Here is a 23,656-nt window from a genome sequence, read left to right as displayed (position 1 = left end):
TGCCTAATAAGCCAAGTTTTCATGAATTGTTTTTCGGCAACCTCACCTAACTTTTTCCGCTACCTAACCTAACCTATAAAGATAGGTTAGGTAGGGTTGGTTAGGTTCGGTCATATATCTACGTTAATTTTAACTCTAATAAAAAAAATTGACCTCATACATAATGAAATGGGTAGCTTTATCATTTCATAAGAAAAAAATTAGAGAAAATATATTAATTCAGGAAAACTTGGCTTATTAGGCAAATCGGGCCTTGAATAGTAGGCCGAGAAGTGAGTTCTGGCTACTAGGTACGACATATATATATATATATATATATATTATATATATATATATATATATATATATATATATATATATATATATATATATAAATTGTTGCAAGTCGAGCAACAAATATTTTACATTGGACAACAAATGGGTTTGGAAAAGCAGTATTGCCACCTCTGCTATACAGAAAAAAATAGACCCCAGACACACCCTGTGGGTAGTAATGGACCCCCATACCAACACTATGAGGGGTAGTGGACCCCATAATAACACTATGAGCGGTAGTGGACACTATACAAACACTATGAGCGGTAGTGGACACTATACAAACACTATGGGCGGTAGTGGACACTATGCAAACACTATGTGCGGTAGTTGACTTCATAGCGACCCTGCGGGCGATAGTGGACCCCCTTCCGACCCTGTGGGCGGTAGTGGACCCCCTGCCGACCCTGTGGGCGGCAGTGGACCTCCTACCATTCCAACCCTGTGGGCGGCAGTGGACGCCCTACCGACCCTGTGGGCGGTAGTGTACCCCCTACCGACCCTGTGGGCGGCAGTGGACCCCCCTACCAACCCTGTGGGCGGCAGTGGACCCCTACCAACCCTGTGGGTGGTAGTGGACCCCTACCGACCCTTGGACGGTAGTTGATGCCCTACCGACCTTGTGGGCGGTCGTGAACCCTATACCGACCCTGTGGGTGGCAGTGGACCCCATACCGACCCTGTGGGCGGTAGTGAATCCCCTACCGACCCTGTGGGCGGCAGTTGACCCCCTACCAACCCTGTGGGCGGTAGTGGACCCCCTACCGACCCTGTGGGCGATACTGGACCCTATATTCATCCTGTGGGCGGCAATGGACGCCATACACATCCAGTGGGTGTTATTTATTTATTTATTTATTTTTATATATACAAGAAGGTACATTGGGTTTGTGAGAATACATTGGATAGTACAGTATTTACATTCTTTTAAAGCCACTAGTACGCGCAGCATTTCGGGCAGGTCCTTTATCTAGCAGATAATTTTAAGTAGGTAATTTCAATCAGAATTGATAAATGATAAAGATACATTACAAGAGAAAAATGAGATGAGAGAGATAAGTAAGTATATTAAAGCACATTGTTATTGGACACCATACTTTTTCTGTGGGTGGTTGGAGCCCCATACCCATCCTGTGGGTGATAGTGGACGCCATACTCATCCTGTGGTCGGTATTAAACCCCATACCCATCCTGTGGGTGGTTGTGAGCCCCATACCTATCCTGTGGGTGGTAGTGGACGCCATGCACATCCAGTGGATGGTATTGGACCCCATACCCTTCCTGTGGGTGGAAGTGATCGCCATACCCATCCTGTGGGTGGATGTGACCCCCATACCCATCCTGCAGGTGGTATTGGACCCCTTACCCACCTAACAGGTGGTATTGGACCCTATACCTATCCAATATTTGGTATAGTAGACACCATACCATCTGTTTGCAGTAGTTTACCCCATAAACATTATAACGTAACATCGTTTTCTGTTAACGTTCCTACAAAACATTCTTTAAAGATTTTTAAAGCACAAACTATGGTATAAAATATTGATTGGTGAAGCACTGTTATTCTATGTAATAATTTATAGTGCTTATTATAATTTACTAAGAACAACTAATATTTCTCAAAACAAAAGTACGAGTCGTCAATAGGATATAGCTGATCTGTAATATTATAAGAGCATGGACAATAGAAGGTAAATTTCACAACCCATGTGGGACATGAAAACTACAATTTTCCTTATAATTGAACCAATCACGACTATTCTGCTATCTACGTTGAAGGACGGGTACTGTGAGACGTAAATTGGTACGTGAGGAAGAGTTTGGGCCTTGATAAAAAAGGTAACTTGGAATATATCACATATGTACTAAATCTCATTCAACATATTGACTTTAAGCATTAAGTCATATATGTGCTGTCTTGTGTGAGAACGGGTTGCTGTTCTGTACTTAGAGCTGTGTGCGGCCAGTTTAGTGTGTCCCAGCCTTAATCTGGTCATTGCTATATCAATTTCTCTGCTTTTATATCTGACATGTTTCCAAGTTCCAATTATGTGAGGGAGTCGGTCGGCCGAGCGGACAGCATGCTGGACTTGTGGTCCTGGGTTCGATCCCAGGCGCCGGCGAGAAACATTGGGCAGAGTTTCTTTCAACCTATGCCCCTGTTACCTAGCAGTAAAATAGGTACCTGGGTGTTAGTCAGCTGTCACGGGCTGCTTCCTGGGGGTGGAGGCCTGGTCGAGGAGCGGGCCGCGGGGACACTAGAGCCCCGAAATCATCACAAGATAACCACAAGAATCACAAGATAAGTTTCCCACTTCTTTTTAATGGACCCATAGTACAAAGGTGAGCATGACGTTTTCCATTTCGTCGCAAAATCTTGGGTGATGGTATTTTTGAAGGCTCCTTTACGTGCAACATGGGGAATTGGATGACGGGTAATGTGAGGTGTGTTGTGCATTGCTTTGGCTTGTTGATCTGCTAGTTCATTATGGAGAATACCACAATGCACTGGGACCCATTGGATAGATGTAACATAACCGTTCAATAGATGTTCATGAAGAAGTTGAAGACATGGGTAAACAAACTCCTTGCACGTTGTTGAAGAGTACGTAATTGCTTGAATCGCACTCTTGGAGTCGCTGCAGATTGTATATGTCCCGATTGGTAGTGTTGTGATTATTTGGAGAGCTTGATAAAAGGCATATAATTCAGCTGTGAAGACAGATAGTTGATTTGGTAACCGCCATCCCTGCTTGAGATGGTATTCCGGTATCCATACAGCTAGTGACCGAGGGGCATGTTGTTCATGATGCGAGATCCATCTGTATATATCGCTGTGGTATTTGGGTAGCAATTTTTCATTGTTGAGAGAAAGACTGAGGCTATGGCTGAGTTTGGTGCAGACTTTGGAATGTTGTCTTCAAGGTGTATTGCTGCATTAGTTGTATAAAGCCAAGGTGGAATAAGGGGAACAGTAAGTTGGGTTTCCGAGTTGTGGAGTAGAGAGAGAGGTCTATAGTGAGGTTATTTGTAGCCCGAGAGAAGAAAGGTTGCGAGTGATTGGTTGGGAAGCGGGGGATATGTGGGTTAACTGTTGGGTTAATTTTTTTATCTGTATGGGTGTGTCTGGTGAGCAGTGGTACAGAGTGACAGATAGTTGGCAAACATTGTCTCGTCTGGTGGCTAGGCTTCTGAGGCCTGTTTCCCCGTAAAGTCCGAGGATAGGAGTGGAATGCATTGCGCCACATATAAGTCGCATGGCATTGTTTTGGATGACCTCTCGGCTCTGTGGGTTAGTAGGCGCAGCCGACGCATATGCTTGGCAACAATAGTCTAGTTGGCTGCGAATGTAGGTTGCATAGAAACGGAGCAAGATTTTATGGTGTGCTGCCCAGGTGGTGCCAGTGAGGGCTTTCAGTATGGCGAGTTGGGGTTGTGTCGTCTGTTTAAGGTGTTGAATGTGTGCTTTCCAGGTAAGTGAGGGCGAGTGCAAGTGGATGCCAAGGTATTTATGTTCTTGTACGTGTTGGATGGGAGTGTTGTGTATTGAGGGTGGGTAGATGAGCAAGTCTCTCTTTAGTGAAAATTTGATAATAGGTTTTGGTAGTACTAACTTGAAGGCCCCATTGTTGTGTCCAATCTGAGGTGGTCAAGTGCTGTTTGCATTGTTGACTGTATTAGGTAAGGCATTGTCTGAATAATACAATGTTAAGTCGTCGGCGTACACAGAGAGGTGAACAGGATGGGTGTTAGGCAAATCTGCTAAGAATGCAGCAAAAAGGGTTGGGCTTAGTATGGAGCCTTGTGGGACACCAGTTTGTATTGGGATGCCATCGGAAAACTCGCCTTGTATATAGACTTTAGAGGTCCTGTTCGTAAGACAGGATTTTAACCATAGAAGTAATCTTCCCTGTATGACTAAATGCGCAAGCTTTGCGAGGAGGCAAAGATGAGGAATGCTATCAAATGCTCCTTTGAGGTCTAAGTAGAGAATAATACAAAATTTGCTGCTTCTGAGGGAGGTGCGGATTTCATGTTCAAGGCAGAGTATTTGATAGTGTGTGGAGCATTGTGGTCGAAATCCAGCTTGGAGTGACGGTATAATATTATTATACTCTAGGTTCCATTGGAGGCGAGTATGTACTAGTCTTTCCATGACTTTACCGAGGCATGAAAGTAGGGAGATAGGTCTGTATGACGCAGGTTGGGATGGGTCTTTTCCTGGTTTAAGGAACGGAAGAATAAACTGGTCTGCCATTGTGAGGGAATATTTCCGCGAGTCCAGCATAGGTTGTAATAGTTTAGGAGAGTACTATGTGCAGTTGATGGAAGATATTTAATGAGTTCATATGGAATTCCATCCTCTCCAGGTGCCTTCCCAAGAGGTAGGCGGGTTAAGGCTAATTGTAGCTCGCTTAAGGTGTACAAGTTGTCGACGCCGGGCATGGGTAGCAGAATGGCACGGTCAATTTCTTGTCTGAGGGGGAGTTCTTGGGCATGAAGGGTGTTGAGGGGGTAACTTTAAGACATTCAGCAAGAACATTTCCACGCTCCTGAGGTGTTTGACAGAGTGAACCGTTGATCATCAGGGGAAACGAAGGGAATGTTTGGCGACCTTTAATGCTGTTAAATGTAGCCCAGACTTTTGAATGAGGCGTAGTGGGTGTGAGGCTATCACAAAATTTTGCCCACGATGCTCGCTTTGCTGACAGTATGGTTTTTTTGGCTTCTGCTGTACCCCGCCATAGATTAACCCAGTTCTGTAGGGAGGGTTGACGTCTTTGTTTTTGTATGGCTCGTCGGCGTAAAGCGACTGTTTGTGCACATTCCGCGTTCCACCACGGTTTAAGTGGTTTGTTGGACCTATGTCCTGAAGTTTTCTTGAGCATTTGGGTGGCTGCAGAATTTATGGCCGAGGTGATTGTGGACAGTCGCGTGTTTGGGTCTACAGCGTCTGTATTTGGGAGACAGACAGTATCAGCCCATTTTTTCTTATCTAGTTTCTTGATGTTCCACTTGGGGAGCGTTAGGGGGTGGGTTGGTGGCTGAAAGTTAGTAAATTTTATAATGAGGGGTTTGTGGTCACTGCCAATATCTGGTCCAGTATGAAACTGTAGTTCATGTTGAAAGTGCGCAGAGCCAAAGCAGATGTCCAATGAGGCTTCATAATTGGTTCTGTAGTTAAAGTAGGTTGCAAGGTAGGGCGGCGAAAGAATATTATATGGTGTAGTGTCTAAGTAGTTATATAAATCGGTGCCTGCAGTATTTTGGGTACCTCTACTCCATGTGGGGTGGTTTGCATTGAGATCACCTGTAACATTGATCAGTTGCCGTAATTGAGATAGAATTCCAGTTCGTTTAAATTTATTGTGCCACCAGGGTTGTATATACCCAGAAAGGATGTGTGTGTACTTGAGAATCTTGAATGTAGTGATCATGTCCCCCCTAACTCTTCTGTCTTCCAGCGAAGTGAGGTTCAATTCCCGCAGTCTCTCCTCGTAGCTCATACCTCTCAGCTCGGGTAATAGTCTGGTGGCAAATCTTTGAACCTTTTCAAGTTTATTCTTATCCTTGACTAGATATTGACACCATGCTCTGACTGAATACTCCAGAATTGGCCTGACATATGTGGTATACAAAGTTCTGAATGATTCTTTACACTAATTTCTGAATGCCGTTCGTATGTTGGCCAGCCTGGCATATGCCGCTGATGTTATCCTCTTTATGTGCTGCAGGAGACAGGTCTGGCGTGATATCAACCCCAAAGTCTCTTTCTCCGACTCCTGAAGGATTTCCTCTCCCAGATGATACCTTGTATTTGGCCTCCTGCTCCCTACACCTATCTTCATTACATTACATTTGGTTGGGTTGAACTCTAACAACCACTTGTTCGACCATTCCTTCAGTTTGTCTAGGTCTTCTTGAAGCCTCAAACAGTCCTCTTTTGTCTTAATCCTTCTCATAATTTTGGCATCGTCCGCAAACATTGAGAGAAATGAATCTATACCCTCCGGGAGATCATTTACATATATCAGAAACAAGATAGGACCGAGTACAGAGCCCTGTGGGACTCCACTCGTGACTTCACGCCCATTGGAGGTCTCACCCCTCACCGTAACTCTCTGCTTCCTATTGCTTAGGTACTCCCTTATCCACTGGAGCACCTTACCAGCTACACCTGCCTGTCTCTCCAGCTTATGTACCAGCCTCTTATGCGGTACTGTGTCAAAGGCTTTCCGACAATCCAAGAAAATGCATTCCGCCCAGCCCTCTCTTTCTTACTTAATCTGTGTCACCTGGTCATAGAATTCTATTAAGCCAGTCAGGCAAGATTTTCCCTCCCTGAACCCATGTTGTTGATTTGTCACGAAGGCCCTTCTCTCCAGATGTGCTACCAGATTATTTCTCACGATCTTCTCCATCACCTTGCATGGTATACAAGTCAAGGATACTGGCCTGTAGTTCAGTGCCTTTTGCCTGTCGCCCTTTTTGTATATTGGGACCACATTCGGCGTCTTCCATATTTCTGGTAGGTCTCCCGTGACCTACTATACACTATGGAGAGTGGCAAGCAAAGTGCCTCTGCACACTCTTTCAGTACCCATGGCGAGATCCCGTCTGGACCAACAGCCTTTATAACATCCAGATCCAGCAAGTGTCTTTTGATCACCTCTCTCGTAATTTCAAACTCTTCCAAGGCCGCCTGGTTTACGTCCCTTTCTCCTAGCACAGTGACCTCACCTTGTTCTGTTGTGAAGACCTCTTGGAACCTCTTGTTGAGTTCATCACACACACCTCTTTGTCATTCTCTGTATACCTGTCCTCGCCTGTTCTAAGTTTCACTACCTGTTCTTTCACTGTTGTTTTCCTTCTGATGTGACTGTGGAGTAGCTTTGGTTCGGTCTTGGCTTTGTTTGCTATATCATTTTCATAACTTTTCTCTGCTTCTCTTCTCACCCTGACATACTCATTCCTGGTTCTCTGGTATCTCTCTCTGCTTTCTGGTGTTCTGTTATTCCGGAAGTTCCTCCATGCCCTTTTGTTCAGTTTCTTTGCTTCCATACCTGCCCTATTATACCATGGATTCTTCTTTTGTTTCTCGGATTTTTCCTTTTGGGCCGGGATGTATCTGCTTGTAACACTGTAAAAGGTGTTTGGTTTAGTTGTATTTAAAATACATAGAGATACACGAGTCACAGACAGGGATTTAAGAAGGCGCCAGTTTGGTCGACCTGAGATCTCACACCTCTAAGAGTTAATGACCTCAAGTGACCTGTGGTCAGATCATACGAATTTCACCTTGCTTCTGCTAATCTTATAATTGGAGCCTGGTAGCCTTCAAACATGCCGACGTTTAAGGAGTGGCTTGGTAGAGTGCCTGAGGCTATCTACTTGTGGGCGAAGTTAGTTACTAGGTTCCTAAATATATACTCAGAGAGAGATCGATTCGAGAGCATTAAGGGAAGAACAGCAGCCAGCAGAGGAGAGAAGACGGCCTAGCAGGGAGGCTGTCGGCCGGCAGGGCGGGACAGTCTGTCAACTATTGACCCCCCCCCCCCCTCTATCCAGCTATAGGCAGACACTTGGTGAGTTGAACATTAAGGTGACTTGGTCGTGTTTTACAAGTGTTGTGTGATGATCAGGGGCAGTCAGTTGTAGTGTTCTCAGATTCTTGGAGGATGACTCACTTTACATATATATATCTTGAACATTGCTTAAATTATGATACTTCATGTGAAATATAATTATGACTTTATTATTTAAATTGTTTAACTTTGTTCCCTAGAGCTTTGAGTTGAGGTGAGAAAGCCTCTGTGGTTACTGGTTTCATGATATTAATGAGTACATGTTTGGAGTTGATACATGGTAATAACATCTTTTGAGAATATTTTGATTCAGACAAGTTCCATTCCTTGTTTTATATGTAATGGTCTAGAATGGATGGTGGCAGCAACTCTTCTACTTCTATCTACTCTTCTACTTCTACTATCTACTCTTCTAATTCTACTATCTACTCTTCTACTATCTACTCTTCTACTTCTACCTATCTACACCTCTCCCTCCACCCCTCTCTAAACTCTCACTTTCAGCTAATGACCCTCCTCGCTCCTCCCACCTCTCTACCTCTCACCCCAAACCCTCACTAATTACTTCACTAGTCTCCTCTTTCCGTTCGTGTTTCTTATACGTTTGTGGCAGTGAAATGTATTCTAGAGTTCTCTCTAGAGTTTCGGGTAACTGATCAAGTTACGGCGCCTTGTAGTCTTAGCACCTAGGTAGTCAAATACCTAGGTTACAAGGTGTTGAACGAGAGAGGTTGCCTTAAGAACTCTGGGAGTGCTCTAGAATAGTTAGCTAACTGGGGACGGGATAACGGACTAGAGAGAGCTGTTTCCCCCGGCCTCGTTAGTTAACTGGGGGTTGGAATAATGGACAAAAGAGGGCTATTTCCTCCACCCCCGTTACATGCTTACTGCCTCCTGACACTTTTGGGTGACATAGTCCATCATATCTTGTACAGACTTAGCTCTGAGGACTGTGTCTCAAGGTATTTCCCTTAGGAAGCTTCTCATCTCATAATTTCCCTTTTGGTATGCCAGCCTTTTGTTTCCTAGTTCTTTTTCGGGGGGGGGGGGGGGTAATTCCGAGCTCTACCAGGTACTCAAAGTTCAATACACTGTGATCACTCATTCCCAAGGGTGCTTCCATCTTGACTTCCCTTATATCCCACTCATTTAGGGTAAATATCAGATCAAGCATTGCTGGTTCATCCTCTCCTCTCATTCTTGTTGGATCCTTGATGTGCTGGCTTAGAAAGTTTCTTGTTGCCACGTCCAGCAGCTTAGCTCTCCATGTTTCTGGTCCTCCATGCGGGTCTCTGTTCTCCCAATCTATGTTCCCATGGTTGAAGTCTCTCATGATTAGTAGTCCAGATCCATTCCTGCTAGCAACAGAAGCTGCTCTCTCTATTATGTTAATGGTGGCCATATTGTTTCTATCATATTCCTGTCTGGGTCTTCTGTCATTTGGTGGTGGATTATATATGACGACTATAATTTTTTGCTCTCCAGTTGTTATTGTTCCTATTATGTAGTCACTGAAACCTTCACATCCCTGAACTACCAACTCCTCAAAATCCTAGCCTTTTCTTACCAGCAGAGCTACACAACCACCACCACCTCTTCCTTCTCTCTCTCTTTCCTCATAACATAATAGTCCTGTGGGAACACTGCATTTATTATTGTTTTCGTCAACTTTGTTTCTGTGAGAGCTATTATGTCTGGGTTTTCCTCTAGTACCCATTCTCCAAGTTCATTTACCTTATTTGTAATACCATCTATGTTAGTGTACATTGCCTTGAGGCTCACTTTCTTCTGTCTCTTCTCAAATCTCCTCCTTAGTGAATGCTCTGTTGGTGGAGGAAGCTGTGCCATGGGTGTGAGGATTTGTGAGGTGGATGCCAGGGTTGCAGAGGATACTGGGATGAGGGGTGGGGGGTCAAGTGAAGGGGGAAGGACAGGGAGGGTATGGGGTGAATGGGGTGGGAGAACAGGAAGGAAAGGGGGTTTTTCTATGCAGAGGAGGGTGGTGGGGTTGCCCTCCCCGCTCGTGTTACTGGGTAGCTGGTTGTGGGTTTCCCCCTCGCCTCTGGGGGTGATGTGTTGGGAGCTGTGGTTTCCTGGTTTTTCCCTCTCGCCCTGCGCTTCTTCCTTGCTTCTTCCGCCATGGCCCTCTCGTCCCTCGTCATGTCCCTCTGGAGGAATACTTTTTTGAATTCTCCCACATGTTGCAGGTGACTTTTCTTTGTTAGAATCGTGTCCTTTGTGTTCTCGTTTGAAAACGCTATCTTTAACACACGGTCTCGGTCTTTTTTGTACCAGCCTAACCTGAAAACCTTCTCAATGCTATGCTCAGCCCCTTCCATGTCTAGTGCCTTCAGTATTTCATTCACTGCCGCTTTGTCCTTATCATTCCACTCTTTCCTATTAGAGCCTTCCTGCTCTTTAATACCTACAGCTACCACTGCTCTTTTCCTTTCCAGCAGCTGGGTAGTGGAGCGTGCTGCTTCCTGTGAGGTGGCTGCTTTCATGGCTACCTCCATCACTGCAGTTTTTTTTTTTAGCATTTCTGCAAGTGTTGCTTTTAATGTGGCATTCTCTTCCAAAGTACTATTACCACCACCTCCCTGGGTGGTTATCTGAGTCTCAGCATCGATACTGTTCTCTTTGAGGGCTCTAATCTCCTCCTTTGCTGCTGTCAGCTCTCTTTTTAAGTTGCTTATTTCATTCTTCATTTCCTGCATCTCACTCTTGATGTCCTCCAGAAACTGGGCGAACATTTCCTTCATTTCGTTGCCTGAACTTTTCCCTGTTGCTTCTGGCTGTGTGTGTGTGTGTGTGTGTGTGTGTTTGGGGGGGGGGCCAAATGGATTAATTGATGAATATTATGCCACCCAAGAGATGGCACAGTGCATGAATAGCCCATAAATGGTAGATTTTTTAGTAAAATTATACCATGTGCTGAGTTCGCATTTAATAGTCAGGCTGCTATCGCGGGGGAGGATACTACTTGACAGTATTTGAGGGTGCCCAGCTGCCGGACACCTTTTGACCAGAATAGTGGCAGTGTTGATGGCTTCAGAGTGGTTACTGCAAGATTCAGGGGCTCTTAAAAGCTCGTTGGTTGCTTCACATTCCTGGAGATAGTGAAGTAGTGGTTTTTCTGTGATTGTTTGGCAAAAGATGCATTCCCTCTGTCTGGGTTAGCCAATCTCCCAGTTGCATCTGTAACCTGGACGTTGTCTATATAACCAAACTGCTTTTTTCCTGTGGATTCCTTTTGGGGTATTTAACCTTTTTAACTTGGTGGCCTGAAGATACCATATTGCAGAGGACGAACCTTCTGCTACTCGGTTGTAGATGGGTTTTGTTGAGTGAGATTTTTTGTTTTTTTATGTATTCGAGGCAGGGCTGGATTGTTTTATTACTCACTGGATAACTAGTTGGCAATTTAGCAATTTCATCACCTTTCTCATTTAATGGGATTCCAACATGGGATGAGATTAGGTTTAAGGTTATGTTAGTCTTTTTTCCTTTAGCTACTGCTCCAAGTTACTAAATGGTGGTAATTATTTCCACGTTCTCTTTCTAACGCTTTTTTCCTAATACTTGAAGTGCAGCTTTGGAGTCTGTATATATGATTGCACATTGAGAGTTTTGTGCAATCACACATGGGAATGCCTTTTTTATGGTAAACATCTCAGTTTGGGTTGAAGATACTGGTCCTTCCAGTCTCCAATAGGCCTGTTCGCTGTCTGTGCAAAGAACAGCACCATCACTCTCATATTCTGTGTCAACCGATCTGTCTGTGAAGACGTGAGTGGCTACTGCTATCCTGCTCATTTGATTTTCTATGATGCGCCTTAGGATTGTTGGATCATAGGAAGCTTTTTCATTGGAAGACTTTTCCAGTAAGACATATTATAGGTTCTACTACTATTTTGAAAATAGGCTACATGGAGCCTGAGAGCTGCAACCCGTCCTTGACTCAAGTCCATTACATCCAGCGGTCAACCCCACAGATGCATTCATAAATTTTAACATGCTGTTCATTCAAAACGGGAATTTTCTCAAGTATAAATTAATATTATAATATATTGGCATATTGTGTGTATATAGGCATAGGATAGGTTAGGTCAGGTGTTTAGGTTCTGTTGGCGATAATTTGTATTTGTAGTACGTGGGTGAAGCATTTACAGCGTTGTGATCCGAACAAAATTCGTCAGTGAAGCACTTGATCCAGATATGTTCGAACGTCAGCAGTTGTGAGTCGTGTGTAAACCGTTTTTCATTCATAAACAGGGGGTTTGGCGGGTGCATGGAATCACTTTTAGATCTTTGTTTGGAGGACGGGCTGGAGAGCTGAGTGGGCAGCGCTTCGGAATCGTATTCTTGAGGTTCCGGGTTCGATCCCCGGAACCTCAGGAAACAAATGGGCAGTTTCTTTCACCCTGATGCCCCTGTTACATAGCAGTAAATTGGTACCTGGGAGTTACACCTGCTCTGGGCTGCTTCCTGGGGGTGGGGGGTGTAACAAAAAGGATGCCTGGTCGAGGACCGGGCTGCAGGGACGCTAATCCTCGAAATCATCTCAAGATATAACCTCAAGGTAAGGCTCCTTCCACGGTGGGGGAAAAAGTGTAGTTTGGGTGTAGGTGATCACCTCCTCTATCAAGAATCGTGCTTTTTAATTGTAGTAGTTTACAAATTTTCCCGCTCTGGCAGCCCAAGAGTTTCCATTGTTTTGTCGAAGTCCAACCCCCAAGGCTTGTCTAGCTGCAACTGGATCAGGGGAATAAATTATTTTGCTGATAATTGTAGCTGCTGTTTGATATTTTCTTTCTTGAAGAGTGGGCAAACTAGTTTCCAGTCTGTTTCATGCCTGGTCTACATAGGGGGCTCACAGGGTAGCTCTCATAGCATTGTTTTTGGCTACTTCAAGCTTTTTCCACTGTTGTTGTGATTGGATGGAGTGCAAGTGCGGCATAGTCGATCACTGACCTGACTGCCTGTACATAGTATGTGTGAAAGACTTGCAGATTGGCTCCTCCAGAGAGGGAGGTTAGCGACCTGAGGATTGCCGTCCGGGCCACAGTGTTCTCTCAAGTAGGAGACCTCGACATTAAAATTTGTGTCCAGGATTATTCCTAGATACTGATAAATGTTTACCCATTCTATTCGTTGACCCTGTACTGAGAGTGGGATGTTCGGTGTCAGTATTTTTATGGGCATGGCTTTTGTCTTGGTAGGGTTGAATTTTATACCAATGTGCTTTACATTTTCACTGATACAGTCTAAGCATTTGGGTGCAAGGCGCGCCACATCCCTTCCTTTTATGATAAAGTCGTCTGCGTAATTTAGCAGCCTGCAGTGTTGTTGGAGTTTCAGCCTCATTATTCTTTCCATTAAACAGTTAGAGAAGGGTGCTGAGAATGCCTCCTTGCGGTGTACCATATTCATGTCTCTTGTATTCAGAGACTGTCATGAATTTTCACACTTGCTTTTCTGTTGGAGACAGTTTTTGGTCCAGGAGAGCAGGTTTCCTTTGACCTCTTTGTCGATGATACGGCAGAGAATAGCTGGGGTGCGAGCAAGTTCAAAGGCTTTCTCAAGGTCCTGGAATGTCAGCATTCCTGGTTTGTCATTCTAGTGGGCTAACAGTTTTAGTGCATTTCACTGTGCCACCTTTTATAGGCATACATATCCTGGTGCAGTTTAGGCATGTTCCACTCAAGTCTGTTGCGTGCCATTCTGTCAGCTGTCTTGGCTGCAAAGCTTTGGAGAGAGATGGGCCTTGCATTAGCTGGATCTTTGGGTTTTGTGATAGGCACTGTCTGCCCTATTCAGAGCTGTAGGTCTAGTTTGAGAAGTCCAGCCTGAATTAATTAACCTAAAGTATGCAGCGTCTCCATCTTGGCCGAGGTATCTAATTATATTATAGGTTGTCTCCAGGGGATGTATCTTTGTAGTTTTTCTTAGCCCGATTGAGCTCATCTAGTGTGAAAGGGGTATTAGTATCAGACTTCTGCACATGCTGTACGGATTCTGTGCCACCTTTCGTCCTCTAATTCAGTCTGCACTGCTAGTTCATCTGGTGGAAGCTGGTTACTGGCTGCTCTTTCTGCAAATTTGGTTGCTAGTACCAAGTGGTGAAGATGCGAACAAACTTGCATGGTCCCCAAGCATATATGCAATCAAACTCCACACACCATTAGTGACTCATCCTATGCAGTCAGAGGCACAGGGGCACTATGCAACTGGCGAACACAGTAGCTTAACCACTCGACCATCCGTGAACGTACAAAAGACGATGGTAGCCTTGGCTATTTAGCCCACCGTCCTGACGGCACTTGGTGGTGAACTTGGGCATAGTTATTTCATCAAATCACCTCATTCTCGTGGGGCCACGTGAGCAACATAATGAGGTGATTTGATAAAATAACTATGCCCAAGTTCACCACCAAGTGGTAAAGATTTGTTTCACAAATCAGACCGGATTTTTGTGTTCGGTAGACTTCATATTTTTATATTTTGATGTTCAGTAATCGCATAAAACTACATATTGTATCAAATAACTGTATCAGAATTGTGATGAGGAAGGGGGTGGGGTAGTGTGAATTCATATATTTGTCAGTTCTCATGCTTGTAACTCCACAAAGGTTTTGCTTCTTAAAATTTATGCATATTATTAACTGACTGTTGTTTAGTTCGACAATAATAGTTTGAGTATCCTTGTCCAGGTAGGGAATCAAAGGCAAAGTTCAGGTGGTGGTGGGTGGGAATAGTGCCTAGTCATTGACAAAAGATCAAAATTATTTCATTTATTTGCGAAAGATAAAGAAACTTTCCTGCATTCCATTTTAATTTTTGCGAGTTTTAAATTTGTTGTGAATAATTACAAATCTGAACATTTTAAAAATTGAATTGCATTCCATATCATTGCTTTTATTTAAATTATGTCTGACAGATTGACTCTTTGAAATAAAGGTGTGGATGACAAACTATATTCACAGCAGAGAAGAAATTTATACTTATATTTTAAGGATGTAAACATCATGAGCTTCCATGATCAAAGAAATCATACTTATGGCATCCCCAAACTTTAAAATTAATATTCTTTAACAAAAAATCCCTTTCACTTTGTTGATGAGGATTGGCCATCCAAACCGTAAAATTCTCATGGCCAGCCAAACCAATATGGCCCCACACGCACGCTGCAGTTCATGCGATAACAAACCGTTATAAAACTGGGAGTTGCGCTGTTTTATTCGAATCAGAACTGAATATATTGATTTATTTAATATATAATGTGTTAGATTTTCTCACTTACGAGGCCTAAGAAAATAGTTGCAACTCAATACTCGCGCGGGACATCTCAGGTATGACAGAAATATTAAACATATAATTCATATTTTAATAACGTGAATAATCCTCCAAATACCTAAATTTAAGTATTAATTCGTAGTTAGTCTTAAAGGCTAAAAATCCTCATGGCGGTATATTATTACTGTGTTTTAAGTAGTTAATTATTACAAAGGGAAAAATTCATAAGTATAAGTGTAAAATGATCCAGTTACAAATATGTATTAAAAAGGGAGGAGTCACTCTTACTATCTTGGTGATTTTATTGTGTAAACATTATTGCACCCAATTGGAAAATAAGATTTCTGGTATATATATATACAATAAAATTTATTAATGATATAAGATACAATTTGTATAACATATGTACAAGATAAAAAATATAACATGTTTATAAAAATACTGAAAGGAGACACATTGTTTTCGTAATGATCATCGAACTAACAGTTCTCATTACTTTAAAACCAAATACATGTAATTATTACAAATACTATTTATTTTGTTATAATTACAAGAGTATATGGGAATACAGGGTAATGGTATCAAAGTAATGCAGGGTATTATTCAAATGACTGTTTGATATCGACATGTTCGTAGATACGATAGCAGTCTTCGGGTTATACACCTTGAAGCCCACTCTTGGGATACTGACATCGGTTCCGTCGGGTATCTGTGCAGAGTTTATCAGATTTTTATAAGATTGCTTCATGTTGCGAGTGAACCCTGGCTTTCTTATAATAAGCAAGTTCGGTAGCATCTACCCAGCGTTGCTTAAATAGGGTGACGTGGGGGTTAAAATTAGTCCTGCAAGCGAAGACCTCGGGTGTCCAGGAGGGGCAACTATCTCCTTCCTCAGACCAAACAGCTTCGGCGTTGTCAGGGGACATATTTTCCCTGCTCTCTCGTGCACTGAATTGAGTACGAAATTGCACAGTGCACCAGTGATGTGCACGGTGATTCAACTTTCTGTAAATAACTTTTCCACAGTCGTGTTGGGTGTCGTTGGACAGCCCATGACATTTGCTAGCCATTGATGTCATTCTGATCGCTGTATCAGGTCTGTGAAGGAAATTACAGGAGGGAGTTGATTTCAGGAGAATTTTTTGTAAAAGTCAAGTGTAGAGAGGGAGGTATGGGGGGTTAACGGCCGTAGACCACCCCCCCTATCACGTGTCCACCTCGTGTGTGAGTGGGGGTAGCGTCATGGAGCAGGTGCGGGATTGGTTGAGGGTCTGGGGCCTCAGAAATGCTGAACCGTGATTGGCCAAGACGCTGAGGGGTACTGCATGGTACCCCAGGCATGGTATTGGCGGGAAACGACATTCTTACCTTGGACGTTGCACCCAGTCGACGTATTTTCCGTGCTAGGCCAAGCATCGGGAAATATCCGCCTGCAACGTTGCTAAAGTCACGCCAACATCTTGCTATCTTTCCGTGTGCCGTGCGTAAGAATCCGGTAAGCGGAGAGAGGCCTGTATCGAGCCGTGTGAACTTGTCATCTAGCCGCGTAATTGTGGGACGCCATCTTAGAGGAACTGGACTGAGAGTGAGGCGTTAATTATCGGGCTATAAAAGCGACATCCGCCGTCGATCGTATCTGTGCTTGAAGATACTGCTGTGAGACGTGCTAGAAAGGGTTTCAGTGAGAGAGAGAAACCTTAAATGTTATAATTCTGAGGAACAGTGAAGGACTCCATCTCGTGTACCGTCGTAACACCGTGTACCGTCGTATCCTGGGGTACCGTGCCAAGTGGAAGGGCGTGGTACCGCATCCCTGCTGTTGTGTGCAACTCTGGCTCGCCTGAGCCGGTGTATCTGCGCCATCCTGGTCTCTGTGTGTGTGTAGAGCTAACACCCCGTGGTCTGGGACCCCGTGCTCCACCTTGACCACGTGTAGGAAGTGAGGACGCCTACGTCATCATCCAGCAGCAGCAGTGGGAGTGTGATTGACGTGTATGTGTGAGTGAAAGAGGGGCCCCAGTACATCATTAATGTAAGTACACTGTTTCCGTTGGGTAATAAAACTCTGAAGCTGGGTTCGCCCCCAGTGTTCCGTCTGTCCTCTGTCCCTGGGACCACCTGGGGAGGTGAATGGGAATTGGAGACGTGTGAGTCTACCCTGTTTGTCATCAAGTTGAGGATTGGGCCCAACTGTGATTTATGACTTGTGTGAAGACACCTAGTGACACATTCAGAGGTAAAGTGAGTTATTTACTTCCATGTTAATTTTCTATGTGTATGTATTCGCTGTAATTTGATTCCCTTTTTCAGCAGTGAAAAGTGGTAACAGGGAGATTTCCCTTGGTTATATATTTTACTGTTGTGTTGTGGTAGAGTGTGAATTATTGGTGTATAATTTACTGGGGGAAGTCATTTACAAGTTTTGCCGTGAGTGGCAAGGGTGTACTGTGTTGTACTGTGATGTACTGTGTTGTACCGTGTGTAAACCGTAGACAAGTTTGACCTTGGTGGAAGGCGTTGTGTACTGTGAAGGATTCCGTGAGAATTAAAGTCAGTTAACGTCACCGGGGGTCACGATTTACTTAACGAGGTCACTTGTTCGTTGAACATTGTTGTGATTAACGTAGGGACGTGTAAAGGCAACTGTCACAGTGAAGTTCACGCAGTGGAGGAATTGTCAAGTAAAGACTAACGTAGTGTTAACGAGTTAACGAGCTGTCGTTAATTGAGTAATTAACGTAAGGGGTTGACGGTCTGTATGATCGGAGTCAATTGCGCTGTAATTAGCTGTTGTAATTCGTTGGACTGATCAGCTCTGTCTGCGGACACAGTGATTAAGCACTCGTAGCTAATTAAAGATAATTAGTAATCGCCACTTAGTGAATTCACCAGGTGTTGATGTTGTTGTTTACACGGAGTATTGGAACATTGTGTGTGGTACAGTAGTCTACCCTCGTTAAGGTAATCTTGTCGTAAGACCGGAAGTGAACTGTCAGTTGAGAGACAGTAGGCTTTATCAATACTCGTCTGAATTAATAGGCTGTTGTATTCAGTAATTAATTGGGAATTACTCACCGAATGCTTGACTTTCAAGTTGATGTAATTAATTGACTTACGAGTTATTGGTGCCATTTAAGTGTCGTTGTGACACGTGTGTATTAACGTAATTGTTTAAATTCAATTAGAGTAACTTTTGTTTGTTGTCCTGAGAGACAAGTGTTAACGTAAGATTGTTTATAAGGGGTTATCATTCTTGGATTAACCGCCTTGTTACTTGGTACCTCGTTGTGGGCAGCGAGCGCCAGTCAAGTTTTTGTGATTATGGTATTGGTCACCGTGAAGCCGTGACAATATTGATTGCAAGCTTGCGTCACCAGTGGGCACCACTTTGTTCAGTTAGTGTCATTGTTCAGTCAGCGACGACGGGATAAGGATACCGTGGGTCCATCAGGCTGTTGATTAGCTGTTCTATAATGTGCCACTGGAGTGACAGTAAAGTAACGTAAATTCAATGTGTAGTAGTTTTAGTTCTTGTTTTGTGAATAAATTGTTTTGTTATAGAAAACGGTCGTTTACGTCAAACCTTCCAATATTACTGCCCCACATTTCATGTTCTGCAACGCTTTGCCTGCTTATGTTCATATTAAGTCTGTATCTAAAGCTCGAGTCCATTGCACAGCACCACACTTCTATAAATAAGAGGTGAGAATCCGTCGGCTACCCTTTATTAGTTTGTTAACTAGGAGGAGCCAGCGACCTAAGTGACAGGTGTTACCCGAGTGGTTTCGCCTGGCGGTTTGCTCCCGCGGTCCTATGATCTTAGGCTTTAAGATTAAATATCTGCCACTGGCAGCTCTTGCTGTTTAAGGTCTGCCTCTCTTGCGAGGTAGTTACGATTAACGTAACATCCATAGGACTCAATTTCTTTGATAACCTGTCAAGAAAATAAAAATCTCAAGTCTGGCGCCCAACGTGGGGCTGTGTCACTTGGGTTCGAGCCCATGCACGGACTTTTGATCATTAAAGTAAAAAGTCTCAAATTGCAGAACATTGTGGAACAGTATTGTTGGGGGTGTGTTGTCACAGTTGTCACAAGTAGGTATACACACCAACACACACTGTCAGTATGTCTGTGGATTATAGGAAAGAGTACGTGTATCTGTATGTGTCTGTCTATGGCAGGATGCCAGATGATGCAGGTAGTAGGACGGAGAGGGAATGCCGTCAGTACGTGATGGGACACAGGGCCCGGGTGGAGGAGATATGCCAGGCATGGGGCGGTCAGGAGTTGCCAGCACTCCGTGACATTAGGGACACGTCAGAGAGAGAAGCGTCACCGGAAAGGCTTAATGCTAGTTACGCTTCGGCGAACGAAACGCCGGCAAGTGATTTCGGGGATGAGGAAAATCTCCTAGCCGACTTTCGTGTAGTGGACGTGGTAGGAGGTGATAGAAGTAGTACGCCTCAGGATCTTAGTGGGAGGTCGCGCCCCCACCAAAGAATTCCAATAGAAACCTTCGTGGAAGGTAATGTTGCATCAGCAGGTAGGTTGATGCAGGAATCGCAGGCCAGAATGGGGACTGTACAACCCCAGGCGGGATTCACTGTAGACATGCTGCGAGAACAAGCTGGGTTAATGGGTCTCTCAGCAGAGGGGATGTCTAAGTTTGTGATGGAAATGTGGAATACCCATCAGGAGAGAGAGAACCAGTTGAAGATTGCAAGGGTGCAAGCCACAGCTGGGAAGGGAAGCCAAACCCAACCCACAGAGCCCGGCCCAGAGGGGCCAGTTGTTAAGATAAAAATGCCTAATCTTATAGCTTTCGATGAGCAAGTGGATTCAATGGATGCATACATTGACCGCTTCGAACGCAGAGCAACGGAAGGGAAGTGGAGTAGGTCAACTTGGGCCCAAGCGCTAGCTTCATTGTTGAAGGGAAGGGCATTAAGTATATACCAGGGTTTGGGAACTCCCATGTGCAACGATTATGATGCCCTGAAGCGAGCCTTAATGAAAGGCTATGGCATTTCGGCAGATGGAATGATGAGAGCATTCCGTCAGATCAGAGTACGTCAAGGGGAAACGTACCGGGCAATGTTGCAGAGGCTGCAGTCGAGCCTCAAGCGCTATCTTGAGTTGAACAACGCCGTCGTTCCGGAAGACAATACGTTGTTTGAACTGATTACTAGGGAACAGTTCTTGGAGGCAGTGGAACCTGCGCTCCGTGCTAAACTCAAGGAGAATGAGATAGTCTCTAATGAGGCTATGGCAGAATGTGCCGACAGGTGGGCTGAGGCACACAGACCTAGACAAGGAGGTTCATCTGAGAGCCGACGTCAGGACCAAGCCTCAGGGAGCGGGGCTAGGCCTAAAGAGAGTAAGTCTAGAGTAAGCCATAAGCCACACAAGGTCAGTGGACCCCGCTGTTTTACTTGCGGCCAGCCAGGTCACAAGGCAGCACAGTGTAAGAAGAGCAAGCGTGCAGAAAAGGGGGGGAACACACGCACAAATTGCTGGTCTGGGTGCCCACGAGGGAGGTGATCCTCTGGAGCACACCCTGGAGACAGCAAAAGGTTTAGTTAATGGTAAGTGGACCAAGGTCTTTCGAGACAGGGGAGCTACCACCCATATGGTCCGAGAGAGCCTTGTCGAGCCTGGGAACGAGACAGGCAGAACCATTCATGTAAGATACCCTGATGGTAACCATAAAGACATGATCGAGGTATCGCTGATTGTTGACACACCATATGTAAAAGGTAAAATACGAGCGGTGAAATGCAAGGACGCTGTATACGGGTTGTTGTTGGGAAACGCCCCTGGAGTGTCAAATGGTAAGAGTCGGTCCTGTGGAAGTGACTCACAGAGAACGGGACCCACACCAGCTGGAGGTGACGTCACGCGCCAGTCAGCTGGTAGCCAAGCCATGGCTGCCTCCCCGGCTAGGGAACAGAGGCAGCAGGCGCAAGGAAAACGGGGAAAGTCTAGTCCTTTCCGCCAACAGAAAACGAGATCTAGGTCAAAGGGACCCGCGCGGTCCGCTCCAGCTGGTGGCCAAGTCAAGGTCGCCACCACCCAGCCCAAGGAACAGGGGCGGCAGGGTAAAGGAAGTAAGAAATCTTCAAAGAGGAATCGGGAGGGGACAGGGCTAGTTCCCCACCCAGTCCACACTGCATTTATTGCAGGGGTGTCAGTCATCAGTGATGACAGCGAGGTCGGTCAGCCACGATTGTATAATCGCAAACAGAAAGAGACATACAAAGATGTAAGGATTAGCGATCGACTGACCTCAGAACAGAGTACGCAGGCCAGACAGCTGACTAAGGAGTTCAGTGGCGTACTCTCGGATGTGACCAAGGTAGCTGATGTGGAAGGCTACCGAGTACCGCTAATGGAAAGACAGGCGGTACGCACCAAACCTTATCCTGTTCCCCATCACCTAGTTCCCCAGGTCAGGGCAGAACTGAAGGAGATGGAAAGAGAAGGTGTAATTGAGAAGTCTACTTCCCCCTATTCCAGCCCCATGGTGATAGTGAAGAAACCTGAGGGGGGAGTAAGGATTTGTCTGGACTTCAGGAAATTGAACTCGGTCATAGAGTTCGATGCAGAACCCATGTTTAACCAGGATGAGATTTTCGCTAGGCTAGCGCCAAGCAAGTATTTTTCAAAGCTGGATCTGACGAAGGGATTCTGGCAGATCCCACTGCATCGAGACAGCAAGAGATGCACAGCTTTTATGACTAGTGAGGGGCTGTATCAATTTACTGTGCTTCCCTTTGGGCTGGTGAACGCCCCCGCAGTGTTCAACAGGACTATGAGGAAGGTCCTGGGGGGCATTGGAGGAGTGGAAGTATTTGTGGATGATGTACTTATCCACTCTACCACCTGGGAGGAGCATTTGCAACTGCTGAGGCAGGTATTCTCACGGTTGCAAGGAGTTGGCATGGTTGCCAAACCTACCAAGTGTGAGGTGGGATGCGCCGAGGTCAAGTACCTGGGGCATGTGATCGGTGGAGGCTGTGCCAAGCCTCTACCTGATAAGATACAGAAGATACAGGATGCTGTACCACCCACCACCAAGACGCAAGTGAGGTCATTCCTTGGTCTGGTGGGTTACTACAGGAAGTTCATTCCAGACTTCGCCTCTGTAGCCTATCCCTTAACAGAGTTGACAAAGAAGGCTGCCCCTACTAAGGTCAACTGGACGGGAGAGGAAGGAGCTTCTTTTGCTTGCCTGAAAAAGAAGATGGTCGAGCAGCCTATCTTGAGGCTACCCGACGAAGATAAGGAATACATCCTCAGAACTGATGCTTCCAATACAGGAGTGGGAGCCGTACTCCTGCAGGAGCATGACGGCCTAGTGTGGCCGGTCGCCTACTACAGCCGGAAGTTGAGTGACGTAGAGCGTCGGTACTCGACGGTCGAGCGGGAACTGTTAGCAGCTGTGGTAGGCATTAAGAAGTTCTATCAGTATGTGTATGGAAGGCGGTTCACCTTCCAAGTAGACCATCAGCCTCTTAGCCACTTGGGTACATTGAAGAACGCAAATCCTAGGATTATGCGGTGGGCTCTATTCTTACAGCAGTTTAAGTTCAGGGTCGAGTACATCAAGGGGGCCGATAATGTGGGTGCTGATTGGTTGAGCAGGTCGCACACGCCAGAGGAGCAGGTCAGTGACCCAGTGCTCAGTGAGGTAAGCGGTCTGCACTTAACAGATGAGGAACGCGATGATGCGTCATCAAGGTCGGAGGAGAGTGAAGATCGTGTCTCTCCGGGTAGTCCATCCCAGGGTGTTGCTAGTGTGTCCGGTATGACACAGACTGAAGCCGGAGCTGCAGAGCTTGGGGTTCAGCCTAGCTTCGAGCCGGCTAGAGCCTGGCCCTGGAGCCGAGCACCACTCTGCGCCTAAGTCAGGTAACACTACCCAGGACGAATCGGAGGAGTCACCCCAAGTCTCTCAGGGCGACGACGCATAGAAAACGGAGTCTCCACCCACCACTACCCAGCCGGAAGTGAGCTGTCAAGATGTGGGTGACAGCTCGTGCACAGTGCACCATCGAGCTGGTAAAATGGTGGGGTGTATTTCGCTTCCAGTGAAATAAACCCTTAGTGGGAGGTTGATGTCAGGGGACATATTTTCCCTGCTCTCTCGTGCACTGAATTGAGTACGAAATTGCATAGTGCACCGGTGATGTGCACCGTGATTCAACTTTCTGTATATAACTTTTCCACAGTCGTGTTGGGTGTCGTTGGACAGCCCATGACATTTGCTAGCCATTGATGTCATTCTGATCGCTGTATCAGGTCTGTGAAGGAAATTGCAGGAGGGAGTTGATTTCAGGGAAATTTTTGTACAAGTCAAGTGTAGAGAGGGAGGTATGGGGGGTTAACGGCCGTAGACCCCCCCCCCCCTATCACGTGTCCACCTCGTGTGTGAGTGGGGGTGGCGTCATGGAGCAGG

The 23,656-nt window shown here is 45.3% G+C and overlaps 1 protein-coding gene across 1 annotated transcript in view; it reads right to left on the bottom strand.

Moving 5' to 3' along the window:
- The window catches only part of LOC138356765 (calphotin-like), a 17,183-nt gene extending 3,136 nt beyond the window's left edge, over positions 1-14,047 (bottom strand). The window contains exons 1-2 of the mRNA XM_069313087.1: positions 13,898-14,047; positions 13,372-13,520 (exon numbers count right to left, since the gene is read on the bottom strand). Coding sequence (XP_069169188.1) covers positions 13,372-13,520; positions 13,898-14,047 — 299 coding nt within the window. The remainder of the gene's footprint in view (positions 1-13,371; positions 13,521-13,897) is intronic.
- Between the last annotated feature and the right edge of the window lie 9,609 nt (positions 14,048-23,656).

Source organism: Procambarus clarkii, chromosome 74 (assembly GCF_040958095.1).
Source record: "Procambarus clarkii isolate CNS0578487 chromosome 74, FALCON_Pclarkii_2.0, whole genome shotgun sequence".
In the NCBI taxonomy this organism is placed as follows: Eukaryota; Metazoa; Arthropoda; class Malacostraca; order Decapoda; family Cambaridae; genus Procambarus; species Procambarus clarkii.
This window is presented reverse-complemented; position numbering and strand designations above follow the sequence as displayed.